This window comes from Lissotriton vulgaris, chromosome 7 (genome assembly GCF_964263255.1).
Source record: "Lissotriton vulgaris chromosome 7, aLisVul1.2, whole genome shotgun sequence".
Taxonomy (NCBI): domain Eukaryota; kingdom Metazoa; phylum Chordata; class Amphibia; order Caudata; family Salamandridae; genus Lissotriton; species Lissotriton vulgaris.
Window position 1 is genome coordinate 165,105,115 of NC_141695.1, and position 26,640 is coordinate 165,131,754.

Below are 26,640 nucleotides of genomic sequence, written 5' to 3' on the forward strand. Positions count from 1 at the left end.
CCCATTTGTTTGGGAACATTTATTTCCCCTTCAGGAGACCTTTGAATGCAAAGAGCATTTTGTCAGCACCTTAACCCCAATGCAGCACTGATTCATGGCAGCCACCTTGGCTCCATTTGTACCCGCATCTCAGTATCTGTCGAGTGTTCTAAAGTTTACTGGTGCATGTTCGCTTCTTGAAAAAAACTTTCTGACACACCTGACCTGGACAAAATTATGATTTACATTATTACCAAGTGTGATTTGTCAAATTCCACACACACTATTACATTTTAAATGGAAACTAATTTCAAGCTACTCCACTGTTGGAACTTTCATATATTCACATGCTTGAAACATTTTCCTTCGTCGAGATGGGAGTCCCCAGTATATTTAAAAAGTTAAGTCATTATAGACATAGAAGTGAAAAGGCCATTGGCCTCATTATTTAGTAACATATCCAAGCCCTTATTTAAAAAATAACCAAACTTAAGAAAACAACCCTTCAACAGTAACCTCTAGAACCTTCCTGAATGGAGCTCCAGTCCCTCAGATTTTCTACTGCAAGTTGTGCTAGGGAGTCTCCACTGAGGTCTACTCAGTTTTTTCCTCATAACTTTTCGAATATCCTTGTCTTTAGTTTTTCTCTATAGATTCAAGGTATTTTTCAACTATTACTCTTTTTCCTGGGTGAATTTCACTGACTTTTCCATGTCAGATACACCTAAATAAGGCCTATTCAGGCCCTGTCGTATCTGCAGCAAGAGAAGGCTGTATATAGACGACCCCCATAAAGACTGCCTTTACTGCATTTATCCTGATCACAAACCTAAGGACTGTAACGTAGGTCTCACCTTTTCGCCAAAGACTTTAAAGGACCATGAAGGGAGGCTTTTATTATGGCTGAAGAGATTTAAAGACAGGGAGGACCCTGTATCTTCTGAGGAGAGCAAAGGTCTAAAAAAAGACCACTGATGTCTCTCTAGGTCATTCCTCGCAGCAACTTCCAATGAAGACACACAAAAAGTCTTCAGAGGGTACTAAAAAGCAAGATCTGCCTTCCAGATTGTCTCCTCCTTGTCAAAGTTCGATTTCTGCCTAGAAATCTCTCCAGAAATCAGCCTCAGACCCTCCTACACTTCCTGTGAAGGTAAAACAAGCTTTCAAAAAACCTTCCTCAGCCCCATCGACGGCAGCACCAACGACAACAAGATTTATATTGACCGTCACCACGGTTACATTCTTGCCGGACTCAATTTCATCGTCGACGACGTCTTCGTTGACGAGTCAAGTTCCTTTGTCATTGGCGATAAAGCTATCCAAGAACTCGTTGACGATAAAGATCCTGACGACGACGAATCTACTGTAGACGTCTCTCTTGTTGACGATTTCCCCCATTACGCCGTCTACGCCCTCATCGATGAGAGATGCATCGTCGATAACGGTGTTACCATCCATGCTGATTCCGACTGGGATATCACTACCAATACCCGTCGACGACTCTTTGTCGACAACACCAAAATCTGGATCAGAAAATAAATTTTCCAATCAAAGTTTCACAGAGAGAGACCTTCCTTAACTTCTGCAAGTAGGGTCCAAGCTTTATTGCCTATTCATCTCTTAGATGATGATGATCGATCAGACAAAGACTGCTTGTTTATTTGCTTGTTTGTAACTGATTTGCAATACATGTTGGCAGATTTTAAAAAGAGATTTTCTTCGTCGACATCGTCTCCTGCTTTAGTGCTTCCACTACCTCCTGTGGTTCAAAGTCAACCTCCACCCCTTCCTATTCCTCAAGTGCCTGTACAGCAACTTACATCCACAGATGAAGAGGAAGAGGAACAGCAGGAAGAAGGGGAATTACAAGATGCAGAACTACGGCATGACAAGTGGGATGATTACATTATCCCTCCACCACTATCACCATCCCCGCCACAAGTGGAATCACCTCCAGAGGATATTATGGGGGCTTTCATAACCTTTTGGAGAGACAAGCCAGGCAAAATTCCAATGCCTACTCATCAGCAAGACTGATTTCAAGGAACCCTTCAAAAAATCAGTTGGGTCAATGCCTATTATCGCCTACATCTGGGAACAGGGAGTAAAGATAATGAGAAACCCAGCTACAGTTCCACCAGTCTTACCGAGGCTCAACAAAAAATATAAAGCACCTGACGACGATCCTGTATGTCTCACAGGTCATCCTAGGCCAGATTCTGTGATTGCCCAGGTGGCAAAACGCAGGTCAAAGAATCCATCTGCTCCACTATCAACACCCCCGGACAATGGGGTAGAAGACTGGACAACATCGACAAATGCTTTTTGACTATGTCTGCGTTAACAGTCAGAGCGTCCAATTCTTTAGCACTACTAGGAAGCTACAACAAACTAATGTGGTTGGATATTGCTCCTTATACCATGATCTTCCACAAGACACCTAGGAGGAGGCAAGAAAGGTTTTGCTGGAGGGCGAAATCTCCGCATCAGAAATACTTGATTCCGCGGTGGACATTGCTTCCATTGGGTTTCATTAGTTAGCTGGGGCCGCAGTCTTAAGGCAACAAGGCTGGCTGAAGGCCACAACATTCAGGCCTGAAGTTAATACAAACATTTTAGATATGCCTTACGATGGACAAAAACTATTTGGTAAGCATATCGACAAAGCCTTCAGGGAATCAAAAAAGACACGGACACGGCTAAAGCCTTGGGTACCCTCCAGTATAAAAGGATGCCTTTTCGTGGTGCACAGGGTAAAGGCCAGTCATCCATCCGGGGAGGTTACCAGCAATACCAGTATCCTTCCTATACTTCCTTCAACTAGCAATACAGGATGCAGTTTGCTCAGAGACAAAAGCGTGCGACTGTCTAAAATAAATATTCCTTTCGAGGGAAGGCGGGACGACAAAAAGAGTCTGCCTGGCACCAATGACCTCCCACTTCTGCCGATTACAATTTCTTCACCTCCCTCCAAGATAGAAGCCAAATCTCCCATTATCTTCAAAATTGGAAACAAAATACAACTGATCGTTGGGTCTTTGACCTGGTACAATTCGATCATTTCCTCCAGCACCTCCCCAACCACTGGCTCACAAGCATTTGCGCATATTACAGCTAGAAATCATCTCCATGATCGAAAAAGAAGCAATAGAATATGTTTATTTCATCAGAGGGGGAAAGGTTTTTATTCAGTGTTTCTTTTTAGTGCACAAGTAGGCGAAAAACTGGAGGCCAATATTAAATTTGCTAAATCTAAACAAATTCCTCAAGAAAAAATCATTCCGCATGGTCACCATTCAGGAAGGCTTACAGCTTCTCAATGAGAACAATTACATGGCATCCCTGGACCTACAGGACGCATATTTCCATGTACCTGTATGAATGAAATACAAGAAGTTCCTCACATTCGCTGTAGCCGGCAGGCATTATCAATTGCGAGTGTTACCCTTCGGACTCAAATCGGCCCCTCTCATTTTTACAAAGTGCCTAGCACCAGTAACGGCATATCTCAGACAACATCATCACCAAGTTTTCCTTTACCTTGACGACTGGCTCATCAAAGCTCCTTCTTACAATGCCGTAAAATGGGTCTCATGCTAAACCCAGAGAAATCAGTCCTGCAGCCTTCTTAATTAGTTACTTTCCTGAGAGCCATACTGGATACTGTTCTGAAAAAGGCCTACTCCACAGTGAAAAGATAACAAAAACTTCTAACATTGGCAAGCCGTATACAAAAAAGAAAGTCTCTTTCAGTGCCCCTATGTAAATCTCTTCTGGGCATGATGTCCTCCTGTATTCACTGCCGTGTACACATTTGTCCTCTTCAGGAAGGTCTGAACACTCAATGGCTTCAAATGAATGGAACGTTTGGCGACCTAATCCAAGTGACCTCACAAATGGTCACCTCGCTATCTTGGTGGACTCATCCTCACAATCTGTCTCAAGTGTTACTTTTTCTACCACAAACCTCTCCTCTGTTAATAACAATGGATGTGTTAAAATCTAGTTTGCAACATCAACATTATCGGCGCCATCTTGTCCCATTCTAGGCTCATCCGTGCGCATAAGTGGCAGCCATTTTGAATGCCATGGCCTCTCTGCCCACTGCCGATAGCCAGCGCGTCTCTCTCTCTCTCTCTCCTAACCTCGCAAACATCCCCCGCACGCTGACAGCCCCGGCTCTCACATGCTCGGGCCATAAACCCCTCTTCAGCCCAACCCTGCCTCGGAACCCCATCCTGTTCCCAGCTCAACACCTCCCTCCATCCCTTTCATGATCCCGTATCCCTTAAATAAAACCCCCCTTTCCTCTGTGCCCGATTGTCCTGCTCGTTCCCAGGCCACCACCTGGCCCTGTGGATGCTGTTTATTGCCCCCATACAGTAGGAAGCTTCTCCCATCAAAGGATCCACAACTGATCAAAGCCCCCACCCCATGAGATCCGATCAACCACATGCATTCCGGGAATCAGCGGAATGCCCAGCTGCATGACAATCATCACCTGTTGTGACCGGGGTGGGGACTTCTACTGTAAATGTGTGTGGGAACGGGTTTGAAGCGGGGGGTTCCGAGGATGTCTTTCCGTACATCAAAGTGTTGACAAAGATGTGTTTCATGCAATAAAGCCATAAAACTGTGTATAAGAGGCCAGGCCTCAGAGATGCTGTTAGAGCACCTCGAGAAGATACCTTGTTGTCTGAATTGACGTGTTCTGCTCCGTCGGAATAAAACTTCTGTTTCCTGCCTTCCCGTCTCCAGCGCCTGCCTCTTTGTTTGAAAGATTCGAGTGGTATGAGAGGCGGTTAGCGCCGGGCAATACTTAAAAAGTTATCGATCAACATCGGCCCTACCTTTTTCTACAATTGGCGTCCCAAACGTGGGGCCCATCAGTGACACGTGGATCCAGTGGGAGAGGTCCTGACGACAGAGTGAACGACTGCAACGATCGGGAGAGCTCCTGTCCGATAGACCCTCATCTGACAGCCGATCATCCGAACTTCACCGGTTCCGAGCAGACCTCTCTCGAGTGATCTACGATCCTGACTGGGAACCATCAGGAGTGCCGCGACAGTCACGGAGAATAGAGGACGATTGGGCGCTGGATTCGGAAGACAAGAAACTGTCCATGCGGTCCGGGTAAGGTCGTGTAACACGACAAATTGCGAAATGATTGTTTGATTGTTTGAAAAATACTAGTATTACTCTTCAAATTGTTGGTTCTTTTTGGAGATTCTCTGTCTGCAAACGGAGAAGAATAGAAAGATTCTCTCTTCCTTTGCAGGTAGTGAAGGGTAGGTAACGCGGACTTTTGTCCCCCGTTGTAACCCGTCGTGCCTATTTTTCTCCCCCACTGATTGATTGTTTGCCCGAACATTGTTTGTACGAGGATTGTTCTTTTGAGATTCTCTCTGTCTACAAACGAGGAAGAATAGAAATATTCTCTCTTCCTTTGCAGATAGTGAGGGGTAGGTAACGCAGACTTTTGTCCCCGTTGTAATCCGTCGTGCCTATTCTTTCTCCCCACTGATTGTTTGATTGTCCGAACATTGACTGTTCGATATTGGTTCTTTGAGATATTCTCTGCTTGCAAATAACGAAGAATAGAAATATTCTGTCTAGTCTTTGCAAGTAGTGAAAGGATAGATAGGGCGGACCTTTGTCCCCCGTTGTAATCTGTCATGCCTATCTTCTCCCCACTGATTGGTAGTTGGTTCAGCCCGGACCGCTTATTAGAGATGAACCATCCAGCTCCACTGGAAGGCACCCCTAATAAGGACATGTTCATGAAGCATGGATTAATCGCCATAGCCTATAGCAAACTATGGCATAAATATATGAAAAAGGATCAGAAAAGTCAGCGGCCACTGATAGGATCCTTCGATGAAGATAAAATAAGCGCGCTAGAAACAGCCCTTTGTAACAATAAGACAACGCCCACTATGCTCGATAGTCTGTGGCGCAAAGAAACGGAACAATGTAAAAAGAGAAACGAAATTAGATTAGAGAAAGAGCTACGAAAAGCAGCTCACCTAGCTGCTAGATAATTAGAAGAAGAGATAAAGGAGAGAGAGGAAGCCAAACGGAAAGAAGAGTCCGAAACATCGAGTCAGTGTCCTGTTAGAACACCCTCTACGCTCTACCCTGAATTACCCTCAAAACGGATCTATGACAGAATTTCGACCTACACAAATATCGGCGTAATTATATCGATAGCAAAAATATCGACGCCCTATGTACAACATGGTAAGTACCAAAATATCGAAAAAATAATATCGATGTTAAAAATATCGTTGTCAAATATATCGATTTTTTTGGATTTAAAATAACATAAAAAATACTGTAAATAATACTTATTAATTACTTAAACATATTTAAATATATATAATAATGGTAAAAAATAATAATAATATATATTTAATTAAAAAAAATATTTAAAAATCATATATAATATATACTTACTTAACAATAATTACTATTCCCACTCGAGTGGGTGCAACAGTAGGGAAAACTGACCCTGAACCCTAAAAATACCCCTTTACCCAAAAACCTAAAACTGACCCTGAACCCTAAAAATACCCCTTTACCCAAGAACAGAAAACTGACCCTGAACCCAAAAAATACCCCTTTACCCAAAAACTGAAAACTGACCCTGAACCCTAAAAATACCCCTTTACCCAAAAACTGAAAACTGACCATGAACCCTAAAAATACCCCTTTACCCAAAAACTGAAAACTGACCCTGAACCCTAAAAATACCCCTTTACCCAAAAACTAAAAACTGACCCTGAACCCTAAAAATACCCCTTTACCCAAAAATTGAAAACTGACCCTGAACTCAAAAAATACCCCTTTACCCAAAAACTGAAAACTGACCCTGAACCCTAAAAATACCCCTTTACCCAAAAACTGAAAACTGACCCTGAACCCTAAAAATACCCCTTTACCCAAAAACTGAAAACTGACCCTGAATCCTAAAAATACCCCTTTACCCCAAAAACCAAAACTGACCCAGAACCCTAAAAATACCCCTTTACCCAAAAACCCAAAACTGACCCTGAACCCTAAAAATACTCCTTTACCCAAAATTAATTAATATTACAATTAAATTACTTCCCACCCTATTCCCCTATAAACCCACAACCCGCTCCAGTAGTAAAACATATAATTTAGTTAAAAATATACATAAATTATCAATTAATTATTCAATTAATCAATTAAAATAATTCATTGCCAATTAATATTTAATAGCAAAATAAATTAATCATTAAAAAATAATTATTTATTTACAAATAAATTACTTCCCACCCGATTCCCCTATAAACCCACAACCCGCTCCAGTAGTAAAACATATAATTTACTTAAAAATATACATAAATTATCAATTAATTAATCAATTAATCAATTAAAATAATTCATTGCCAATTAATATTTAATTGCAAAATAAATTAATAATTAAAAAATAATTATTTAATTACAAATAAATTACTTCCCACCCTATTCCCCTATAAACCCACAACCCGCTCCAGTAGTAAAACATATTATTTACTTAAAAATATACATAAATTATCAATTAATTAATCAATTAATCAATTAAAATAATTCATTGCCAATTAATATGTAATTGCAAAATAAATTAATCATTAAAAAATAATTATTTAATTACAAATAAATTACTTCCCACCCTATTCCCCTAAAAACCCACAACCCGCTCTGGTAGTAAAACATATTATTTACTTTTATATATTTTTTATTTATAAAAACATATTAAACACATATTATAACAATTAATTTAAATACTTAACTAAAATGTCTAACACATATTAGTAAATCGAAATTACTTACATCGATATATATGCTATCGATATAAGTAATTTCGATATTACTTACCTTAGCATCGATATTCTGGCCATCGATATTCTGGACATCGATATTCTGTCCCATCGATATTAGCAACTCGATATAAGTGTAAGTCGAAATTAAAAATTCGATATTTTGACTGTGTACCCCTCAAAACAGCGAGCCAACGATGATCTCTTATTAGGTCCTCCGATCATCTACATGCCCCCTCCTTATGTCCCTTCCCAACCCTTAGCACAGCACCCGCTGCCCCCAAGCACAGGCGAGAGTAGTACTAGGGCCTCCGTCCCCATGGCCTCCGCGCCTGCCGAACCCCTTGTACTAGATACAGCACAAGCAACGATGTTAGATGACCCTGAGGCCCGAAAGACAGATTCCACAAGAACGAACAGGTTAAGCAAAGATGAGCGAGCAGGAATCGACAAGGTAGTAAGGACACTAGTAGAACGAAAGGAGAGTGAGGAACACATCATGGATATGTTCAACTCATATGCTGGGAGACACAGACGGCATTTTGTTGTACGATTATGTTATCATGCCCTAAATGCGTATGAGGACCGATATCGAGACAAAGGTCCCGAGAGCCTAACGACTCTGTATAGAAAGGTCGGTATCGGGGATGAGGGCGAGTGTGATGTGATGGACCTCCTTGTGCGAACGCTTAAGGTTTTCCGCCACCTCACTGAACAAGGGCTGGAAGCTAAACCTACGACACCTGTAGCGACCGAACCACGAATAGAACAAGCTAGCACCATGATGCCAATAAGAGAGGCTGCCCCCTACTGGGTTCTCCCACAAGGTCAGGGAACACACGATGACGTCAACCACCAAGATGCAAGAGGGAGGGTAGTGTATAACTCGGACTACCAACCATGGGATCGGCAAGATATTCTGACGTTCCGGAAATCTCTGCCCGATTTACGTAAAAACCCCACTGCCTTCTATACTGAACTAGGCACGGCCCTAGGATCAACGATTATGACCCTAGCTGACATCGATTTGTTTTTCGGGTTATGTCTGCCAGCTGATGTGTGGAAGCAAATCCGGAAAGTCGACCACCTAGAGCTGTTTGGACATACCTGGTCACAACTCGATGGCATCGATAGACAGCGAGAGCCTGGACAGAAGCCTTTGAAATCCATTTTAGAACTCCCAGACAAAATTGTGCAGAAACTGAAAACCCTGATCCCAGAAAAGAAAGTGGACTGGTCGATAGTGACGGCCTGTCGTCAGAAACCCTAGGAAGACGTATCAGAATACTTTTCCCGGTTTGAAACGGTGTTCTCCGATTACAGTGGCCAGGACATGACCACTGCAACCGGACACCATCTGTTTGTCCAGAATTATGTCAAAGGTCTGTCGCAGGAGGTCTCTCAGAAACTGCAGGCTAGCGAGAGTAGTTGGGCAGCCTCCAAACCCGCGGCTATCCTCCAGATTGCCCAATATTATGAACATCAGAAAAACGAAAGTGATAGAGCGACTGAGAAAAAGAAAAAGGACTTGAAGGAGAAGGTGATGATTGCACAGTTGCAAGGGGTGACTGTAGGTCGAGAGCAGTACAAGGGGAATTACCAGACGAATGCCCCTAGAAATCCACCCCCTAAAGACCGTACTTCCGCACCCTATGTTGGACGTAAAGATATTAGCGAAGACCAGTGTGCATTCTGCAAGGGATTCGGCCACTGGAAATCCCAGTGTCCGGTTCTGTTGGAGATGAACAAGAATAGGGACCCTAAAGACGTAGCGGGTGGACCGAGAAATAGAGGACAGGGACGAGGGTCCACGAATGATACGAATAACGACAGATCAGGCAGACCGAATACATTTGACCGTCCCCGACAGAACCAGTACCAACAGTCTGATTGTGACGACGCCCACAACTTTGCATAGGACTGCCAAGGGCAAGGTAGGGATCCAGTCGAGCTCTATGTTGACCAGCAAGGTCCTTATGTCACCGCTAAGGTCCTGGGTACGAAGTCTCCATTTCTGGTAGACACTGGCGCGACACGTAGTGCATTATCTAAACGACTGATTCCAAGGGCACCCTTGTCTGGCTCGCTTGTAACATCGATAGGTTTCGATGGAACGCCCTCCACTAAACCTTTATCCACACCGATCTCCTTTGACCTAGAGAATAACATCACTGACACAACGTTTTTGCTTTCTTCAAATACCCCTGACGCCATAAAGGGACTTGACTTACTGAAACATTTCCGAGCCACTATTAGGTGTTCGCAAGATGGAGTTCGGGTTTTTCTGTACGACAACCCAGCTCTGCTTAGACTTTGTCCTTCCCGACGCATGTTTTCCATTTCTGACGCTGACTTGTCCCTACTTGACACTCTGCCTCTGTATCTGTGGGCCAAAACTGACTCGGACGTAGGACGCATGATGATTGACCCAGTGCACATAACTGTTCGACAAGACGCAATACTCCCAAAACTTCCACAATATCGGATATCGCCCGAGGGCGAGAAGGCATTGGTAAAGATTATTCAGTCCCTGATAGACGCAGGAGTGGTAGAGGAAGTAGTTAGCAATGTTTGCAACAGCCCTATCCTACCCATCATAAAGAAGCAAGGAGAGGGAGATGAGAAAGCGTACCGCTTCATCATCGACCTACGAGAGGTCAACAAAGTAGTTGTACCTCAGTACCCCGTGGTCTCAGACATCACCACTATTCTGACCCTGATTCTTTCCACTGCCACCACCTTCACTGTCATTGATCTAAAGAATGCTTTCTTCTCTATCCCCATCCACCCAGACAGCCGATATCTCTTCGGCTTCACCCTGAAAGCCTGCTCATATAGATTCTGTCGAGCACCCCAAGGCTACACTGAAAGCCCCAGCATCTACAGTCAGGCCCTCAAGAGACAACTGGACGCAGTCCAGTTACCAGATGGAGTGGTATTGATACAGTACGTCAATGACATCCTTTTGGCGGCCGATACCACTCCGCTTGCAGTCACAGCCACCATCCAACTCCTGCGCTTCCTTGCGGAAAATGGCCACAATGTCTCCAAGAAGAAGTTGCAATTCTGCCAACCCCAGGTCACTTACTTAGGCCACCTCTTGTCCAAAGACGGAAGGAAACTTACTCCCGACCGAATCCAAACCATTCTAGAGACCCCTGTCCCTAAGACCCAGAAACAAGTTCGTTCCCTACTAGGCCTCACTTCCTTCTGCCGACAGTGGTTACCGAATTTCAGCCTCATTGTGAAGCCGCTGCTTTCTCTGCTAGCCAAAGATGTCCCTTTCCCACTCCCTTGGACCCCTGAATGCCAATCCTCCTTTATAGAACTAGGAGATGCCCTCTGCTCGGCCCCTGTTCTAGGAACCCCCGATTACACAAAGCCCTTCTCCCTCTTCACTCACGAAAGGGAGGGATGTGCTTTGTCTGTCTTGACCCAGTCCATTGGCCCGAAGCAACGACCATGCGCTTACTTCTCTGCCACTCTTGATCCCGTAACCAGAGCTTTGCCTGCCTGCCTTCGAGCTGTAGCTGCCGCTGCTATCTCTATCCGACAAAGTGAGGGGATCGTACTCTCGAACTCCCTCATGGTGTTAGTACCCCATGCGGTTGACACCCTCCTGAACCAGATTAAGACGCAACACCTGACGAGCGCACGACTGACTGGATATGAATTGACTCTGCTTGCACCCCACATCACCCTGAAAAGATGCACCACACTGAACCCAGCGACTTTGTTACCCCTACCAGAGAACGATCCAAATGTGTCCCCTGTACATGACTGCGTGACCCTCACGGACGAACAGACTAGGAGTAGGGTTGACCTCAGAGACACAGCCTTCCAGACCCTGACGGAGAGCAATGGGTGGACGGCTCTTGCATTAAACTCCCCGATGGCACCACCTCAGCTGCTTATGCAGTTACCACAGCCCGAACCGTAGTGGAGACAGACCGCATCACACAACGATCTGCACAGGCAGCAGAGCTGATTGCCCTCACACGAGCATGTATCCTGGCAGCAGAAACCACAGCAAACATTTACACCGACAGCCAGTACGCCTTCGGGTGGTTCACCATTTTGGGCTCCTTTGGAAGGAGAGGGGATTCCAGACCTCACATGGCACCCCCATCTTACACAGAGATCTAGTCTCCGCCTTAATTGAAGCAGTCCTTCTTCCCAAACAACTTGCAGTCATAAAATGCCAAGCACACAAAAAGGTGACAGACATCATTGGACAGGGAAATGCACTGGCCGACATCACTGCCCGAACCACAGCTGAGAATAGGACGACGACACACATGTACGTGACCAGGTCACAAGCAGAGAAATGGACGGACGCTAGGGAAACTATAGGGGACATCCAAATGGCCAGCTCACAACACGAATTGACTGAATGGACACGGGCGGGACTGAAAGACGATGGAGGCTGCTGGCGGACAAAAGACACGAACAAGTGGTTGCTAACCGATTCATACATGATCCCCATACTGACCATGGCACACTCCCCTGCACACATAGGATCAGCCCCTATGACCGAGCTTGTCTCCAAAGTTTGGCACAATGATAAGATCGCAGACTTCGCCAAACGTTTGGTCCAACAGTGTTTGATATGCCTGCAACACAACCCTGGGAAAGGAACTATAGTACCCCGGGGAGGGTTTGGGGTTCCCAATCATCCGTTTGAAGTCCTGCAGATGGACTACATCCAGCTAGAAAGATGCCAAGGCCTGAAGTATGTACTTGTTGTGGTGTGCGCATTTAGCAAGTGGGTGGAAGCCTATCCAACCCGTGACAACACTGCCATGGCCACTGCAAAGGCACTACTAAAGGAATTCTTCCCTCGTTACGGCCTTTGTCGAATTTTGTGGAGCGACAATGGCCCCCACTTCGTAGCCAAAGTTATCCAACTCATCTTGAAGGGGTTGGGTGTAAAACAAAAGTTTCACGCAGTCTTCCACCCCCAATCTGCTGGACTAGTTGAACGACATAACGCCACCTTGAAACTCAAGTTAGCTAAAATAGTGGCTACCACAGGACTGAAATGGCCAGACGCTCTGCCACTGGCATTGCTCTCAATGTGTTCCACCCCCACCAAACACCACTTGACACCTTACGAGGTCGTTTTCGGCCGGCCCATCAACATCTGGTCTGCACCAAAACCGACATCCATTCATGACGTCCCGGACGTCCTAATGTCTGATTACTTGTACCAGTTGACTAAAACACTGTCTGTTATCCACCAACAGGTGCTGCATGCCATTCCCGATGCTTCCAGGGGTCCCGGGCACACCATCCAACCTGGGGATCTCATATTGATTCGAAACTTCCAGCATGCGAAGAGTCTGGAACCCCGGTGGACGGGCCCCTGGCAAGTCTTGATCACCACCCGAACAGCTCTTCGAGTGGAGGGGAAGCGCAACTGGGTGCATGCACACAATTGTGAGAAGATCTCCTCGACTCTGACGACGACCGAAGACGTGGCCACCCAGGAAGAGCTCCTGAACAAAGACCGACCATCCCTGAACTGTTATCCTGATACAGAGACACTCGAATTGGCAAAATATAACGATCCCACTGTGCCATCCAGAGAAGGGTATAACCTGCGACGGAAGGAGGAAGCTTCGGCTAAGCAGACCACTGACTAAGTCGTAATTCTCAGAGCGGTGGCCTAACACTACTAAGGCTGTCAGGAGAGAAAGCCAGATGAAGTTTGTGGTTCTGCCCGCTACCTAGCCCCCTTGAAGATGATGGAAGCGCCCAATAAGAAGATTATGGAAGCGCCCAATATGAAGACGATGGAAGCAAACGGACATCCGAAGATTCACTACAGAAACCCAAAGACTGACAAAATCCACAGTTCAAAGACTATTGCACTTTTTATCGCCCTTCTCTTTTGCCTCCTCCTCATGACCACCCTCTGGATTGTGGAAGAGAGCGCACCAGCTCATGAGACATTCCTGACCACTGCACAGCCTACCACAATGAAGGAACATTATCTGATTTCTCTTTCACCCCAACTCCGAGAAAGGCGAAAGGAGTTTTGGAACAACTCCTTCGTGCAACTGCTGCACCAGCACAATCTTGCTACCAATGCCACCAACTGCTGGATCTGTGGGTTGCTACCCCACGCCACTGGACATTCTATGCCCTTCATCCCTTCACCCTTCTCAATTCACGGCTCCTGCCTTGCTTGGCTGATCCTCTTGCAAGAGAGCTATAGGGATAATGCCACCTTCAGCAGAACTATGACACATTTCTTTCATGAGGTCTGGCAGAACAAAACGAAGAAAACTGCTGCACACTTCTGCCCACAGACCTCCAACGATTCTATCCACTTGGACATCCCGTCAAAGAACGGATTGAAATGCAGGTGTTTAACAATTCGACCAGACCCACTTTCTACTACCTCCGGAAACGAACAGCTGCCACCCTGACTGTGGCCCTATCCGTCATCAACGTCACAGGCCTTATGTGCATCGAAGGGCTTGGGACACAGCTGGTAGGCCGCAGCGCTTGCCGCTTCATCAGAACTTTGGACTCCATTGATCCACTCTCTTTTGTCTCCTCTCCGAACATGTACTTTGTTTGTGGTACAGAGGCTTACACCTGGCTCCCCAAAGGCTGGGGGGGCCCCTGTTATATCGCCTTCATCCTTCCTCCGACCTATGTGGCTCCAGCGAATCATCACAGACAAAAACGAGCCAAGGACATTGAGCAAGCAAACTCCACCGGAGCACAGTTCCTCAATGCAATGAAGGGACTTGTTCCACTCTGGGGCCCGATGGCGAACAGCCGTGCCATCCGACATTTGACCCAGGCAGTTGAAACAACGATGAACATTACAGCTGGCATCCTCACGAACAATACAGCCGAGCTTCAAGCGGTCCGCCTGGTGGCTCTTCAGAACCGCCTTGTTCTAGATGTGGTTCTAGCGGATCGTGGAGGAGCATGCCGCATCATTGGGTCCAGCTGCTGCACATATATACCGGACAATTCACCCTCAGTATACAAGGCCATTGAACACCTCCACAGACTTTCCTCAGAAGTTCACCAGGAACAAGAAGAATGGTCGCTTGGTGGTTGGTTCTGGAGTACTGTAAAGAACTGCGGATGGAGGTTATTTACAATTATACTGATACCTGTTGTTGTGATCTGTGGGTTCTGCCTAGGAATCCAATGCCTGCCGCCTCTGTGTTCACTATGTGCGAATTGTATCTGCCCTAAGACTCTAGACTTTGAAAAAGAACGCATGAGAGCATTGTACGATGTCGAGGTTAGGAATTTGATGAAGATAGATATCGATTAAACAAGCTGGCTAGATATGTTGAAAAGGGAGGACTGTTAAAATCTAGTTTGCGACATCAACATTATCGGCGCCATCTTGTCCCATTCTAGGCTCATCCGTGCGCGTAAGTTGCAGCCATTTTGAATGCCATGGCCTCTCTGCCCACTGCCGATAGCCAGCGCGTCTCTCTCTCTCTCTCCTAACCTCGCAAACATCCCCCGCACGCTGACTGCCCCCGCTCTCACATGCTCGGGCCATAAACCCCTCTTCAGCGCAACCCTGCCTCGGAACCCCATCCTGTTCACAGCTCAACACCTCCCTCCATCCCTTTCATGGTCCCGTATCCCTTGATAAAACCCCCCTTTCCTCTGTGCCCGATTGTCCTGCTCGTTCCCAGGCCGCCACCTGGCCCTGCGGATGCTGTTTATTGCCCCCATACAGTAGGAAGCTTCTCCCATCAAAGGATCCACAACTGATCCAAGCCCCCACCCCATGAGATCCGATCAACCACATGCATTCCGGGAATCGGCGGAATGCCCAGCTGCGTGACAATCATCACCTGTTGTGACCGGGGTGGGGACTTCTACTGTAAATGTGTGTGGGAACGGGTTTGAAGCGGGGGGTTCCGAGGATGTCTTTCCGTACATCAAAGTGTTGACAAAGATGTGTTTCATGAAATAAAGCCATAACACTGTGTATAAGAGGCCAGCCCTCAGAGATGCAGTTAGAGCACCTCGAGAAGATACCTTGTTGTCTGAGTTGACGTGTTCTGCTCCGTCGGAATAAAACTTCTGTTTCCTGCCTTCCCGTCTCCAGCGCCTGCCTCTTTGTTTGAAAGATTTGAGTGGTATGAGAGGCGGTTAGCGCCGGGCAATACTTAAAAAGGTTATCGATCAACATCGGCCCTACCTTTTTCTACAGATGCTTCTCTGGAAGGTTGGGGAGCCTTCCTTCAGGAACTTCAGATCAGTGGCAAGTAGCCACCCTCTCTGTGAAGTCTACACATAAATCTCCTGGAACTAATGGAAGTTGATCTAGCTCTACAAGCTTTCCTACCCAGGATACAAAATTCTCTAGTGCTTGTCAGAAAAGACAATACTATGACAATCCACTATCTCGACAAAAAAGGAGGAATTCGATCTCTCTCCCTCTCCCAAGATACTCAACAAATTTGGAATTGGGTAATTCAACACAGAGTTTCATCAAGAGCTGAGTACGGATGTTAGAAATGGGATTTCTGGTTGGCTGAGGCTTGCGCCAAAGTCAGACAGAAACCACCACTCTTGTTAGGGCAAGGAAGTTACACTGCAAATATAACCCCTGCTCACCCCCTTAGCAACGTGACACTAGCAGCAAGGCTGATCCCGGAGGCAATGTAAGTTTAGTATTTGCGCACGCACCCACCAACAACAACATCCCAGGCCCCCCACAAAAGGAACTCCACACAAGGTATATATAAAAATAGCCTTTGTATTACCAAACACATTTGATAGTAAACACACACTTTACAATGTGACGGAGGAACTGGCAGAATTTACAGAGGATTATATACATGGGACAGGGCCACATGGACCAATGTCAGGAATAAGCATTTTTAGAACTAGCACTTAGTAGGAATAAGGTTTAGCACATAGAACATATGATAACTGGAGCACCAAATAACAATGTAGCACACAACCAGTAACCACTGGTAAAAAGTAAGTACCACCTACGCAACCCTAACCACCTTAGGAAAATATCACGCAGGGAACCATTAACTCACTAGCATAACTATACTAGGAAAAACAGCCACCTAAGCATAAAAATACATTTAGGGGTATAGGCCAGAAGCTTTACACATGATGCATGAAGACACATTCAGCGGTGTAGGTAAGACACATGATTGCTGAAATCACATTCAGCGGTGTAGGTAAGACACATGATGCATGAAAACACATTCAGTGGTGTAGGTAAGACACATGATGCATGAAGACACATTCAGAGGTGTAGGTAAGACACATGATGCATGAAGACACATTCAGAGGTGTAGGTAAGACACATGATGCATGAAGACACATTCAGTGGTGTAGGTAAGACACATGATGCATGAAGACACATTCAGAGGTGTAGGTAAGACACATGATGCATGAAGACACATTCAGCGGTGCAGGTAAGACACATGATGCATGAGGACACATTCAGAGGTGTAGGTAAGACACATGATGCATGAAGACACATTCAGCGGTGTCAGAACACAGGGTGCGCAAAACATACTACACACAGTACATTTCCTAACACCCAAAGCATTAGCGCATAAATCACATTTAGCACATGAATCACATTAGGGGCCAGGTTGCGCCACTGCACCAAAACCTAAACGTAGCAGCTGCCCACTACTTGCTGGGCAGCTGCGGACAAGAACAGGGCCTGAAAGCTGCAGCTGGCACTAAGTGCTGCGCAGCTGGGGAAGGCCAAAGTAGGGCGAAGGAGTGCGACTCACTAGCCCCTCAGGACAAGTTGCGCCAACGTTGGAGCCATCTAGGCTCTGAGAATCATCTGTGTGCATTGGATGGAGCCCTCTAGGCTCAAAGTCAAATAAGGGGCATTTTGGGGAGCCCTCTAGACTCTGAAACCGGTGGGGTGGCCCACTGCCATCCGGGGGTCGCCCTAACAACAAGTGAAGTAGTGAGGCTCACTGGTTAGAGGCGGCAGACCCGAGAGCAGAGGACGGCCCGGGACCAGGGTTCGATTCCCGGCGCGGCAGGTTTCTGGACCAGGGTCAGCGGACTCGATAATTCTCTCGCCTCGGTGCCCACTCTGATCAGCGATCACACTCGGCAACTCTGGGCATTAGCTTGCCTCATCTTCACTAACGGCCCCACCAGACCGCCGGGGATGCCTGGTCTCACCCTGGAGATACCCATTAAGGGACCATCTCTCAGGGAAGCCAGGAAGGGTTTCGCAGCGGTCGAAGCGCCTTGGGACCCTACGGGTAAGTAGTGCGCTATATAAATGCCAATACATTTACATTTACATTTAACAACAAATACGCGGAACGTTGGAGCCAATACGGGCTCTAAAAGTTGTATATGCCCCGACGGAGCCTTGTGGGCTCTAAACAAATGTTGCCAATCTGGGGGAGCGGCCTGCTGTCAACCGGGGCCGCGCTCCCTCACCAAATACCCCCGCAATGCAGATAGAGCTACTGGGGCGGGGTGCGGGCACCGGCAATGTGCCCCGATGCCCCCCCTCTCTACTCCAAGGAACGCAACAGGCCCCACTCACCGGCTATGTGGGACTCGTCTGGTCAGCGGTGCGGGCGGGGCTCTCTGTCTCCGGGGCTCCCTCCACCATATGGGAGCCCCACAACACTGGTGCTGGGTTCTACTGGCGGCCCCGGGCTCTCCCTAACTCACAGGAGCCCCGGGCCGCGGGACACCAGGACTCGGCCAGCTTGGCTTCTCTTTTCGGCGGGCGGGACTTCTCGCCGGGGCTCCCTCCGGGACACGGGAGCCCCGCAATACCTCGGCTCCTCTCTGCTGGCGGCCCTGGGGCTCTCTCCACTTCACGGGAGCCCCGGGCCGCGGTAGGATGTCCCTTCTTCTTCCCGGGGGTTCGAGGAGGAGGGGTGGCTCCCGACCTCCTCTCTACTACAACTTCCGGTTTGCGGCGTCACTTCCGTCCGGCGGCCCGCCCCCAGTCAGGCAGGCCGGGCGGCATTTCTTCTCGGGGATAACGAGGGGTACGCACCCTTGAGGTACCAGCTAAAAGTAGAAACGGGGTGGGCACCCGTTAAGGTGCATATCACAAGTGGTGGCACCCTTAAGAATCGTCTTCACAAAAACGTAGACGCAGGGTGGGCACCTGCGCACTCGGGGGCATTAAGAGAAGCGGGGTGGCACCCGCGTTAGGCACACAAAGGCAGGAGCGGTTCCCTCTGAGGGAAAACAACAGGGTTCTGCCCAGAAATGAAAAATAAAGAGCTCACAAGGCGCTGGGGGCACAGACAGCACCAATGGCCCCAAAAATGACCCCTACAGCAACCAGGGCCCCAGCAACAAGGTCCTCCTAGGTGCAGAGGGCAAGAGGGTCCCAAAAGAAGTCCTCCAGCACCCAGGCAAGGCAGAGGGGTCCCAGCACAAAGTCCATCAGCAATCCAGGGGCTGGGCATTGCCCAGGGAGGCAAGCCTTCCACTGGGCCCCAGCAGCAGCACACCCCTGGTAGATTCTAGTCACGAAAATAAGAACATTTAACATGAGGTCATAGCCTCTTTTTATACACCAAATCCCTTTGTCTCAAGGGTGCAGGGTGGGGGAAATACCAGCTGGTTCTGGAGCACTCTGTTGCTCAGCCCCTCTCCCCATTCACAGGCTAGGGTCATCCGTCGCACCACAGGGGGCGTAGCCAGCATTGTGTGGGGAAAGCCCAGCCCTATTCAGGTCCCAGGTGCACTCCTCCCTCACATCAATCATGCAGATCTCTCCACTCACCACCGGGGCAGACCCATCCTGACTCCTGGAGCCAGGCTCACCAGCCAGCTCCAGCCAATCACAAGCCAGACAGCCAATTCACATAAATTACACAGACATGCCAACTTCTAGAAGTGGCACTTCCACACTGGGCACATTTATGCCGCACACATCATCGCGCAGCATTTAATCACACGAGTCCGCACGTACCAAACTCGCACCTGCACTCTCTACGCATCAGGAACTACCAGGGACACACATATTCCCCATGCATTACTCACACACGCACTCAGAGAGCGCACGCACTTTACACTGTGCCACAGTGCTAAAGTGCGCAAAGACCAGAAATCACTATAATGAGGTAATCTTACAAGGCAAAAAGTTCAGGGGTGAACCTGCCAGAAGGGCCAATTCCAACAACGGACCTAAGCTTTTCCTCCAATTCCTCTCCTCCCCACGGTGCTGAAGAAGATGAAGGCAGAACCCTGCAGAATAATACTAATAGCACCAACGTGGCCTGAGGTGATGTGTGCAAACACAGCCTGTGGTGCGTTTTAAGTTGGGGAAATAATTCCCTTTCAAACCTGAGGGCCCCTGGGGGCCAACTAGCCCACCAGGTGCTTCCAGTAAGTGTCACTGCGCTGCGTTGCAGAGAGGTGGACTATGCCGTTTACCTTTTTACACTGCTCTGCAACGCAGCTCTGTGGCGCTTACTGGAGGTACCTAGTGGGCTAGTTGGACCCTATGGACCCTCAGAATTCAAGAGGAATTAATCTCCCAAATTAAAATAGCCACAGAGCGTGTTTGCACAGTGGTGAAGAGAGCGGACGGGGCCTGAGGTGACGTGTGCAAACATGCCCTGTGGCACGTTTTAAGAGGTAGTTTTAACCCCCCTGCCCTGTTATATACTAGGGGCTGACAGAGGAGGTCATGCTAATAACAGGGGGACCCCAACGCATAGTATTTCCTAGTGTATGTAGGTGTTTTCACCGTTTTCTAAGTGTCTTTCAACATAGCACTGGCTCTAGGACTGGTTAGTCAGACTCAGTTACCACCAGTATCCATCTGAAAAAGTTGAGGGTACAGGATGATTTTGCAACAAGGCTTCTTTCTGCTCTTCTGTTTGTTCTTTCTGCACATTTCCTTCTTCCTGCACTTCTCTTCATCTTTGAGGACTTCTGTTGCTTATTTCTGCATTTCTTTTTTTTCTTTCTGTGCGTTCTTTCTTCTTTCTTCACATGTCCTATCTCTGTAGGCATAGTTAGAAATTATCATTTAAAAAAATATTGAAATTCACGGAAAAAACCATAGGTTTTCAGGCACGTTATAGTTAGGAATTAGCATTTAAAAAACCTTAGAAATTCACTGAAAAAAACATAGGTTTCAGGGGCGTTATAGTTAGCTGGGCATTTCACTCATACAAAACCATTGAAATTCCTAACTCGCGTGCCCGCAATGCACTGCTGATAACGTCACATATTACATCACTCATGACATGGTCAGTGACAACACTCATGACATCACTGATGACATCTCAAATGACATCACTGTAATAGTTATCTGAACTTACTATAACGGGGGAATTTCAATGGTTTTGTACGAGTGAAAAGTACAGCTAACTATAGCGCCTCTGAAACCTATGTTTCTTTCAGTGAATTTCTAAGGTTTTTCAAATGCTAATTCCTAACTATAATATGCGTGAAACCTATGTTTTTTTTCAGTGAATATATATATATATACATTCATATACACACACACACATATATATAGCCACGCGCACTGAAAGCCCCCACCCCGAAGTGTTCGGCGGACTGTGGCAAACGGTGGAGTATCTCAAGGCGCTTGGGAAACCGCCGAACCACCTCGCCTCGCAGTGTCTCAGCCGGGCCAGCAATTGGGGGATGACTTCATCGACGTACCTGTGCTTACCAAGGCTACAGGAACACTGGCTCACTGCGATGATTGTTGGTGGGGTGAAGGTCGGACATCAGAGCCTCCAAACTACCACAAGTACCACAAACCCAAGGGAACTGCAGACACCGCCCACTTGGGCAGGACTTCCGCAAGTGAGACTGCAATGTGAAAGTGGGAGGAGTGTCTCTAGGTACTTTAGAGAGACGCCCTGTGATCTGTGGTGAACAGCTATTGCAACAAACGAAGGCGTCCGATGAAGGCAGGTGTGCCGAAATGCATTATGCCGTTTTGTTGTCTGGAAATTAAAGGAGACCCTTATTTACTAACCTGCGTGGGCTTGTGTCTTCCTTGTTGTAGGAGGTCGTTGAGTTGGATGTGTTGTGCGCAGCCACGCGCACTGAAAGCCCCCACCCCGAAGTGTTCGGCGGACTGTGGCAAACGGTGGAGTATCTCAAGGCGCTTGGGAAACCGCCAAACCACCGCGCCTCGCAGTGTCTCAGCCGGACCAGCAATTGGGGGATGACTTCATCAACGTACCTGTGCTTACCTAGGCTACAGGAACACTGGCTCACTGCGATGATTGTTGGTGGGGTGAAGGTCGGACATAAGAGCCTCCAAACTACCACAAGTACCACAAACCCAAGGGAACTGCAGACACCGCCCACTTGGGTAGGACTTCCGCAAGTGAGACTGCAGTGAAAATCGTCCCGGTGAAAGTGGGAGGAGTGTCTCTAGGTACTTTAGAGAGACGCCCTATGATCTGTGGTGAACAGTTATTGCAACAAACGAAGGCATCCGATGAAGGCAGGTGTGCCGAAATGCATTATGCCGTTTTGATGTCTGGAAATTAAAGGAGACCCTTATTTACTTACCTGCGTGGGCTTGTGTCTTCCCTGTTGTAGGAGGTTGTTGAGTTGGATGTGTTGTGCGCAGCCACACGCATTGAAAAGCCCCCACCCCGAAGTGTTCGGCGGACAGTGGCAAACGGTGGAGTATCTCAAGGCACTTGGGAAACCGCCAAACTACCGCGCCTCGCAGTGTCTCAGCCGGGCCAGCAATTGGGGGATTACTTCATCGACGTACCTGTGCTTACCAAGGCTACAGGAACACTGGCTCACTGCGATGATTGTTGGTGGGGTGAAGGTCGGACATCAGAGCCTCCAAACTACCACAAGTACCACAAACCCAAGGGAACTGCAGACACCGCCCACTTGGGCAGGACTTCCGCAATTGAGACTGCAATGTGAAAGTGGGAGGAGTGTCTCTAGGTACTTTAGAGAGACGCCCTGTGATCTGTGGTGAACAGCTATTGCAACAAACGAAGGCGTCCGATGAAGGCAGGTGTGCCGAAATGCATTATGCCGTTTTGTTGTCTGGAAATTAAAGGAGACCCTTATTTACTTACCTGCGTGGGCTTGTGTCTTCCCTGTTGTAGGAGGTCGTTGAGTTGGATATATATATATATATATATATATATACATATATATATATATATATATATATATATATATAGTTATTCCCACGAAATAGTTATTGACTATTCGTATATGTACGAATGATATATATAGCGAAATGTGCTCATTACTGCTTTTTATTCTCATTCAAGCATGTAAATCTATGAAAGTTCCTAAACTTGAGTAAGAAATAAGTTACTTACATGTAACTGTGGTTCTCCAGTATTGGAATATTTCATAGATTCACATGCAGCCCACCCACGTCCCCTGGAAGGGCTCACTTGATCCTCTCAGATGTCTCTCTTTGTACGCACGGTGCTTATGAAAATCTGAGGGATTGGAGCTCCTTTCAGGAAGGTACTAGAGGGTGTTGTCAGCTGGTTGGTTGTTTTCTTATGTTTTGACCTTTTTTAAATAGGTTCTTGGATATGTTACTAAATAATGAGGCCTAAGGCCTTTTGACTTCTATGTTTATTATGACATTACTTTATAAATTTACCGGAGACTCACATCCTAACGACGCGGAATGATTCAAGCATGTAAATCTATGAAACATTTCAATACTGGAGAACTGCAGTTACAGGTAAGTGACTTATTTCTTTCTGTGTGTGTATTTTGATCCATAATGAGGGTGTGTTTCTTCTTACCCACCTCCTATCTACTCTAACACAGCTATCCAGACCTTCCCAGGCAGGAGCACACCCCTACATCCACTTCATTTCATTTTTTTCCACCTCTGTCTCACTGGGATGAACTCTCTCCCCACCCTCCACTTCCATCGTATTCTTTCTTGTTGCACAGTTTATTCTACCCACTACTCTTTACCCTCTACCAGCCTCTTTACCATTCTTTAGAACACTTCCTGCTTTTCAGGAGGAGTCTGTGATTCCTTTCCTCCATCTTTGCCTCTGCTTCTCTCCCACATGCAGGTAGAAACGAAAGAAGGATGACCAAATCCCATATTTTACATGATTCCCTTCAAACCTTCCATTCATTATTTTCAAATGAGACATTTATTCAAGTTTTTATTTTTTGAATCCAGAAACTTTTAGGCAAATTTCCAGAGAAAAAATGAAAAAAGTGTTTTGGGATTTGGTTTAAAAAGAAGTTCTTTCAGCTCCTGTATCCAGCCTGACCTGAGCCTTTCTCTAATCGAAATGCTCTCCGTCCTTTGAGCCAACTATTGATGAAATAGTGCCATCAATGGCACTGAAACTCTTTCTGCAGTTTCATTATAAATCACTCCCCACCAAACTGTTCTGCTCAAAATGGTCCAGCAATAAAGTTTTGGATGACTTGTGCCCCACTTGCCAAGTTAGCTCTGAATCCATAGTTCATTTACTCTTTTTTAGCCCGACTTACCAGTCGATGAGAAAAAAATGGATCATTCCGTTATGCTTCTTGGTGGGCCGAGGGCATTATCTAGAGGTCTTAAGCCTCTTGTGTACTGATACCAGACAACCTATTGTATTTGGTCTTTCTAGATTCTGGCATGCTCTTTGGATTAGGCAAAAAAAAATATGTAGCTGAGTCACTGTGTTTTGGAAAGCTTTGCCAGATCAGAATGTAATCAAACTTTAAAAAAAAACATTTTGCTATTTTGTACTTGTGGGAACTTCAAGCACCTTATCCTGTGCCATACATTTCGCTGCTTTGCCTATATGCACTTTAAAACTGTTCTGGGGGCCCAGTCATTTTGAATTTGTACAAATGTTTTTATCAATTTTTATTCCATTCTTAGTTTATCTATATATTTCGGTGTATACTTTCTTGGGACTCTTTGCTGCATACTTTTTAGGATCTGTGTGATCGCAATAAAGTTGTAAGTAAGTAAGGAAATGTAATCCTTTTGTGTTTTTTTTATTACAACCCCCAGTCTTGTGATTTTATAAGGTGCGTGCTCTTTGGTTCCATAAATTTGTCATTTGATGAATCTGTCACTGACCACTCATTAATTCTATCATTCATCTAACAACTAATTTGGCAATTTTTTCGCCATCTTGATATTTATCAAGTTATTACCAAGATAGTAAAGTGTTCTATGGAGACGGGATGTGCTGGGAACTGTTAAAGAGAAACAATTAATGAGCATTAAACTGTATTCTTCTTCTCTTCCAGGTACACAGCCAAATCCATATGCTACTCGGAGACCCCGACCCAGTACTTGCGATGGATGAACCAGCAGACGCGCTGGACCAAGTCTTTCTTCAGAGAGTGGCTGTACAATGCCCTCTGGTGGAGCAAACATCACCCGTGGATGACCTACGAGGCCATTGTGTCAGGGGTGTTTCCTTTTCTTGTGACTGTGACCGTGGTGAAGATCTTCTACACCGGTGGCTTGTGGCACATACTTTGGGTTCTCCTGTGTATTCAGCTCATGGGCCTGGTCAAAGCCCTCTATGCCTCTTTCCTCCGTGGCAACCTCATTATGGTTTTCATGTCCTTTTACTCCTTCCTTTACATGACAAGTCTGCTCCCAATCAAGTTTTTTGCCATCCTTACCATAAACAAGACCAACTGGGGGACCTCTGGGAGGAAGAAAATGGTCGGAAACTACATTGCCCTGCTCCCATTGTCCATATGGTGGGCTGCCCTTTTAAGTGGTCTAATCTACAGTTTTGTGAAAGACATTGGACGAGACTGGAATGGTCCCCAGCAGAAAGAAGAGAAGGTGTATCTTCTCTTTGGCTCATTGGCTTACATTCTGTACTGGTTCTTCATGGTTCTGTTGTACTATATCTGGATCAGGAGGTCCTGTCGTAAACGTTCCGAGACCTATTACATATCCCACGACATGTCCGAAAAGCCTCAGGGCATTTTGATAAAGGGACCAACAAGGACCGTTTGTGGCCTTGGGCAACTGAACTTGACAAATGAGTAACTTACATGTGGGTGAAAATGTTCAGTAGTTCTGCAGACTGTACTCTGGGTATTAACTTTACTTGCGTCACAAGAACGTCCCCAAAGAGCATTCCGAACTTGTGGGGCATGGTAGTGCATGAATTAGGATCAGGTGAGACCTGATTTCAAAGCATACAAATATTCCAAAAGTCAACGTAACCTCAAAAATTCAAACGTGTAGCCATTCAATGATCTAAAGACACGAGGAATTACTCCACCTGAAAACAGGAGAGTTCTTCCAACAAAAAAGCCTTGCCACCTGAGCAACTCTATCTCCTACAGCAACACAAGCTATGCAGTCCACACACCAGGGGTGCAAACAAGTTCTGTGTCTGAGAAGGTGTGATTGCTGCAGTTGCAATAGCACAACTCAACATTTCAGAGATTTGCAAGTAGATGGTTGGCACTTTTCCTACCGGAGTGTGTCTTCTGCCCCTGTGTCTTAAGGAATGCAGATAAATGCCTCTTCCAGTTATGTTAGCAATGATCAATGAGATGAGTTTGTTGCCTTATAGCGCTCAGAATCAATTGTTTTGAAATTTTGCCAATGGTATATTTCAGAATTTGACCTGTATTTCAAGTCTGTCCTAGATGGTAAGCCAGATTGGCAATAATTCCAGTTTCAGCCTACTGTGAATTGTAGATGGAAAGCTCTAAACTATCTATGGATAATTGACCCCAGTATAGCGCTAGTTTGTCTATAGAGAAAGCATTGAATTGTGAAGAGCTACATTTGAAAGAAAACATATAGGATTCTACTTTTTTCTACAGAAGAAATGTTACAAGTCAACAGTACAGACTACAGTGTACATTCATTTTATGCTCAACA

General features: G+C 46.3%; 1 protein-coding gene across 1 annotated transcript in view; it reads left to right on the top strand.

The window, feature by feature from the left end:
• Nucleotides 1-25,791, top strand: part of LOC147701072 (hyaluronan synthase 1-like) — a 130,482-nt gene extending 104,691 nt beyond the window's left edge. The window contains exon 5 of the mRNA XM_086929301.1: nucleotides 25,029-25,791. Within this exon, the coding sequence (XP_086785427.1) occupies nucleotides 25,029-25,791 (763 nt within the window). The remainder of the gene's footprint in view (nucleotides 1-25,028) is intronic.
• Nucleotides 25,792-26,640: the final 849 nt, after the last annotated feature.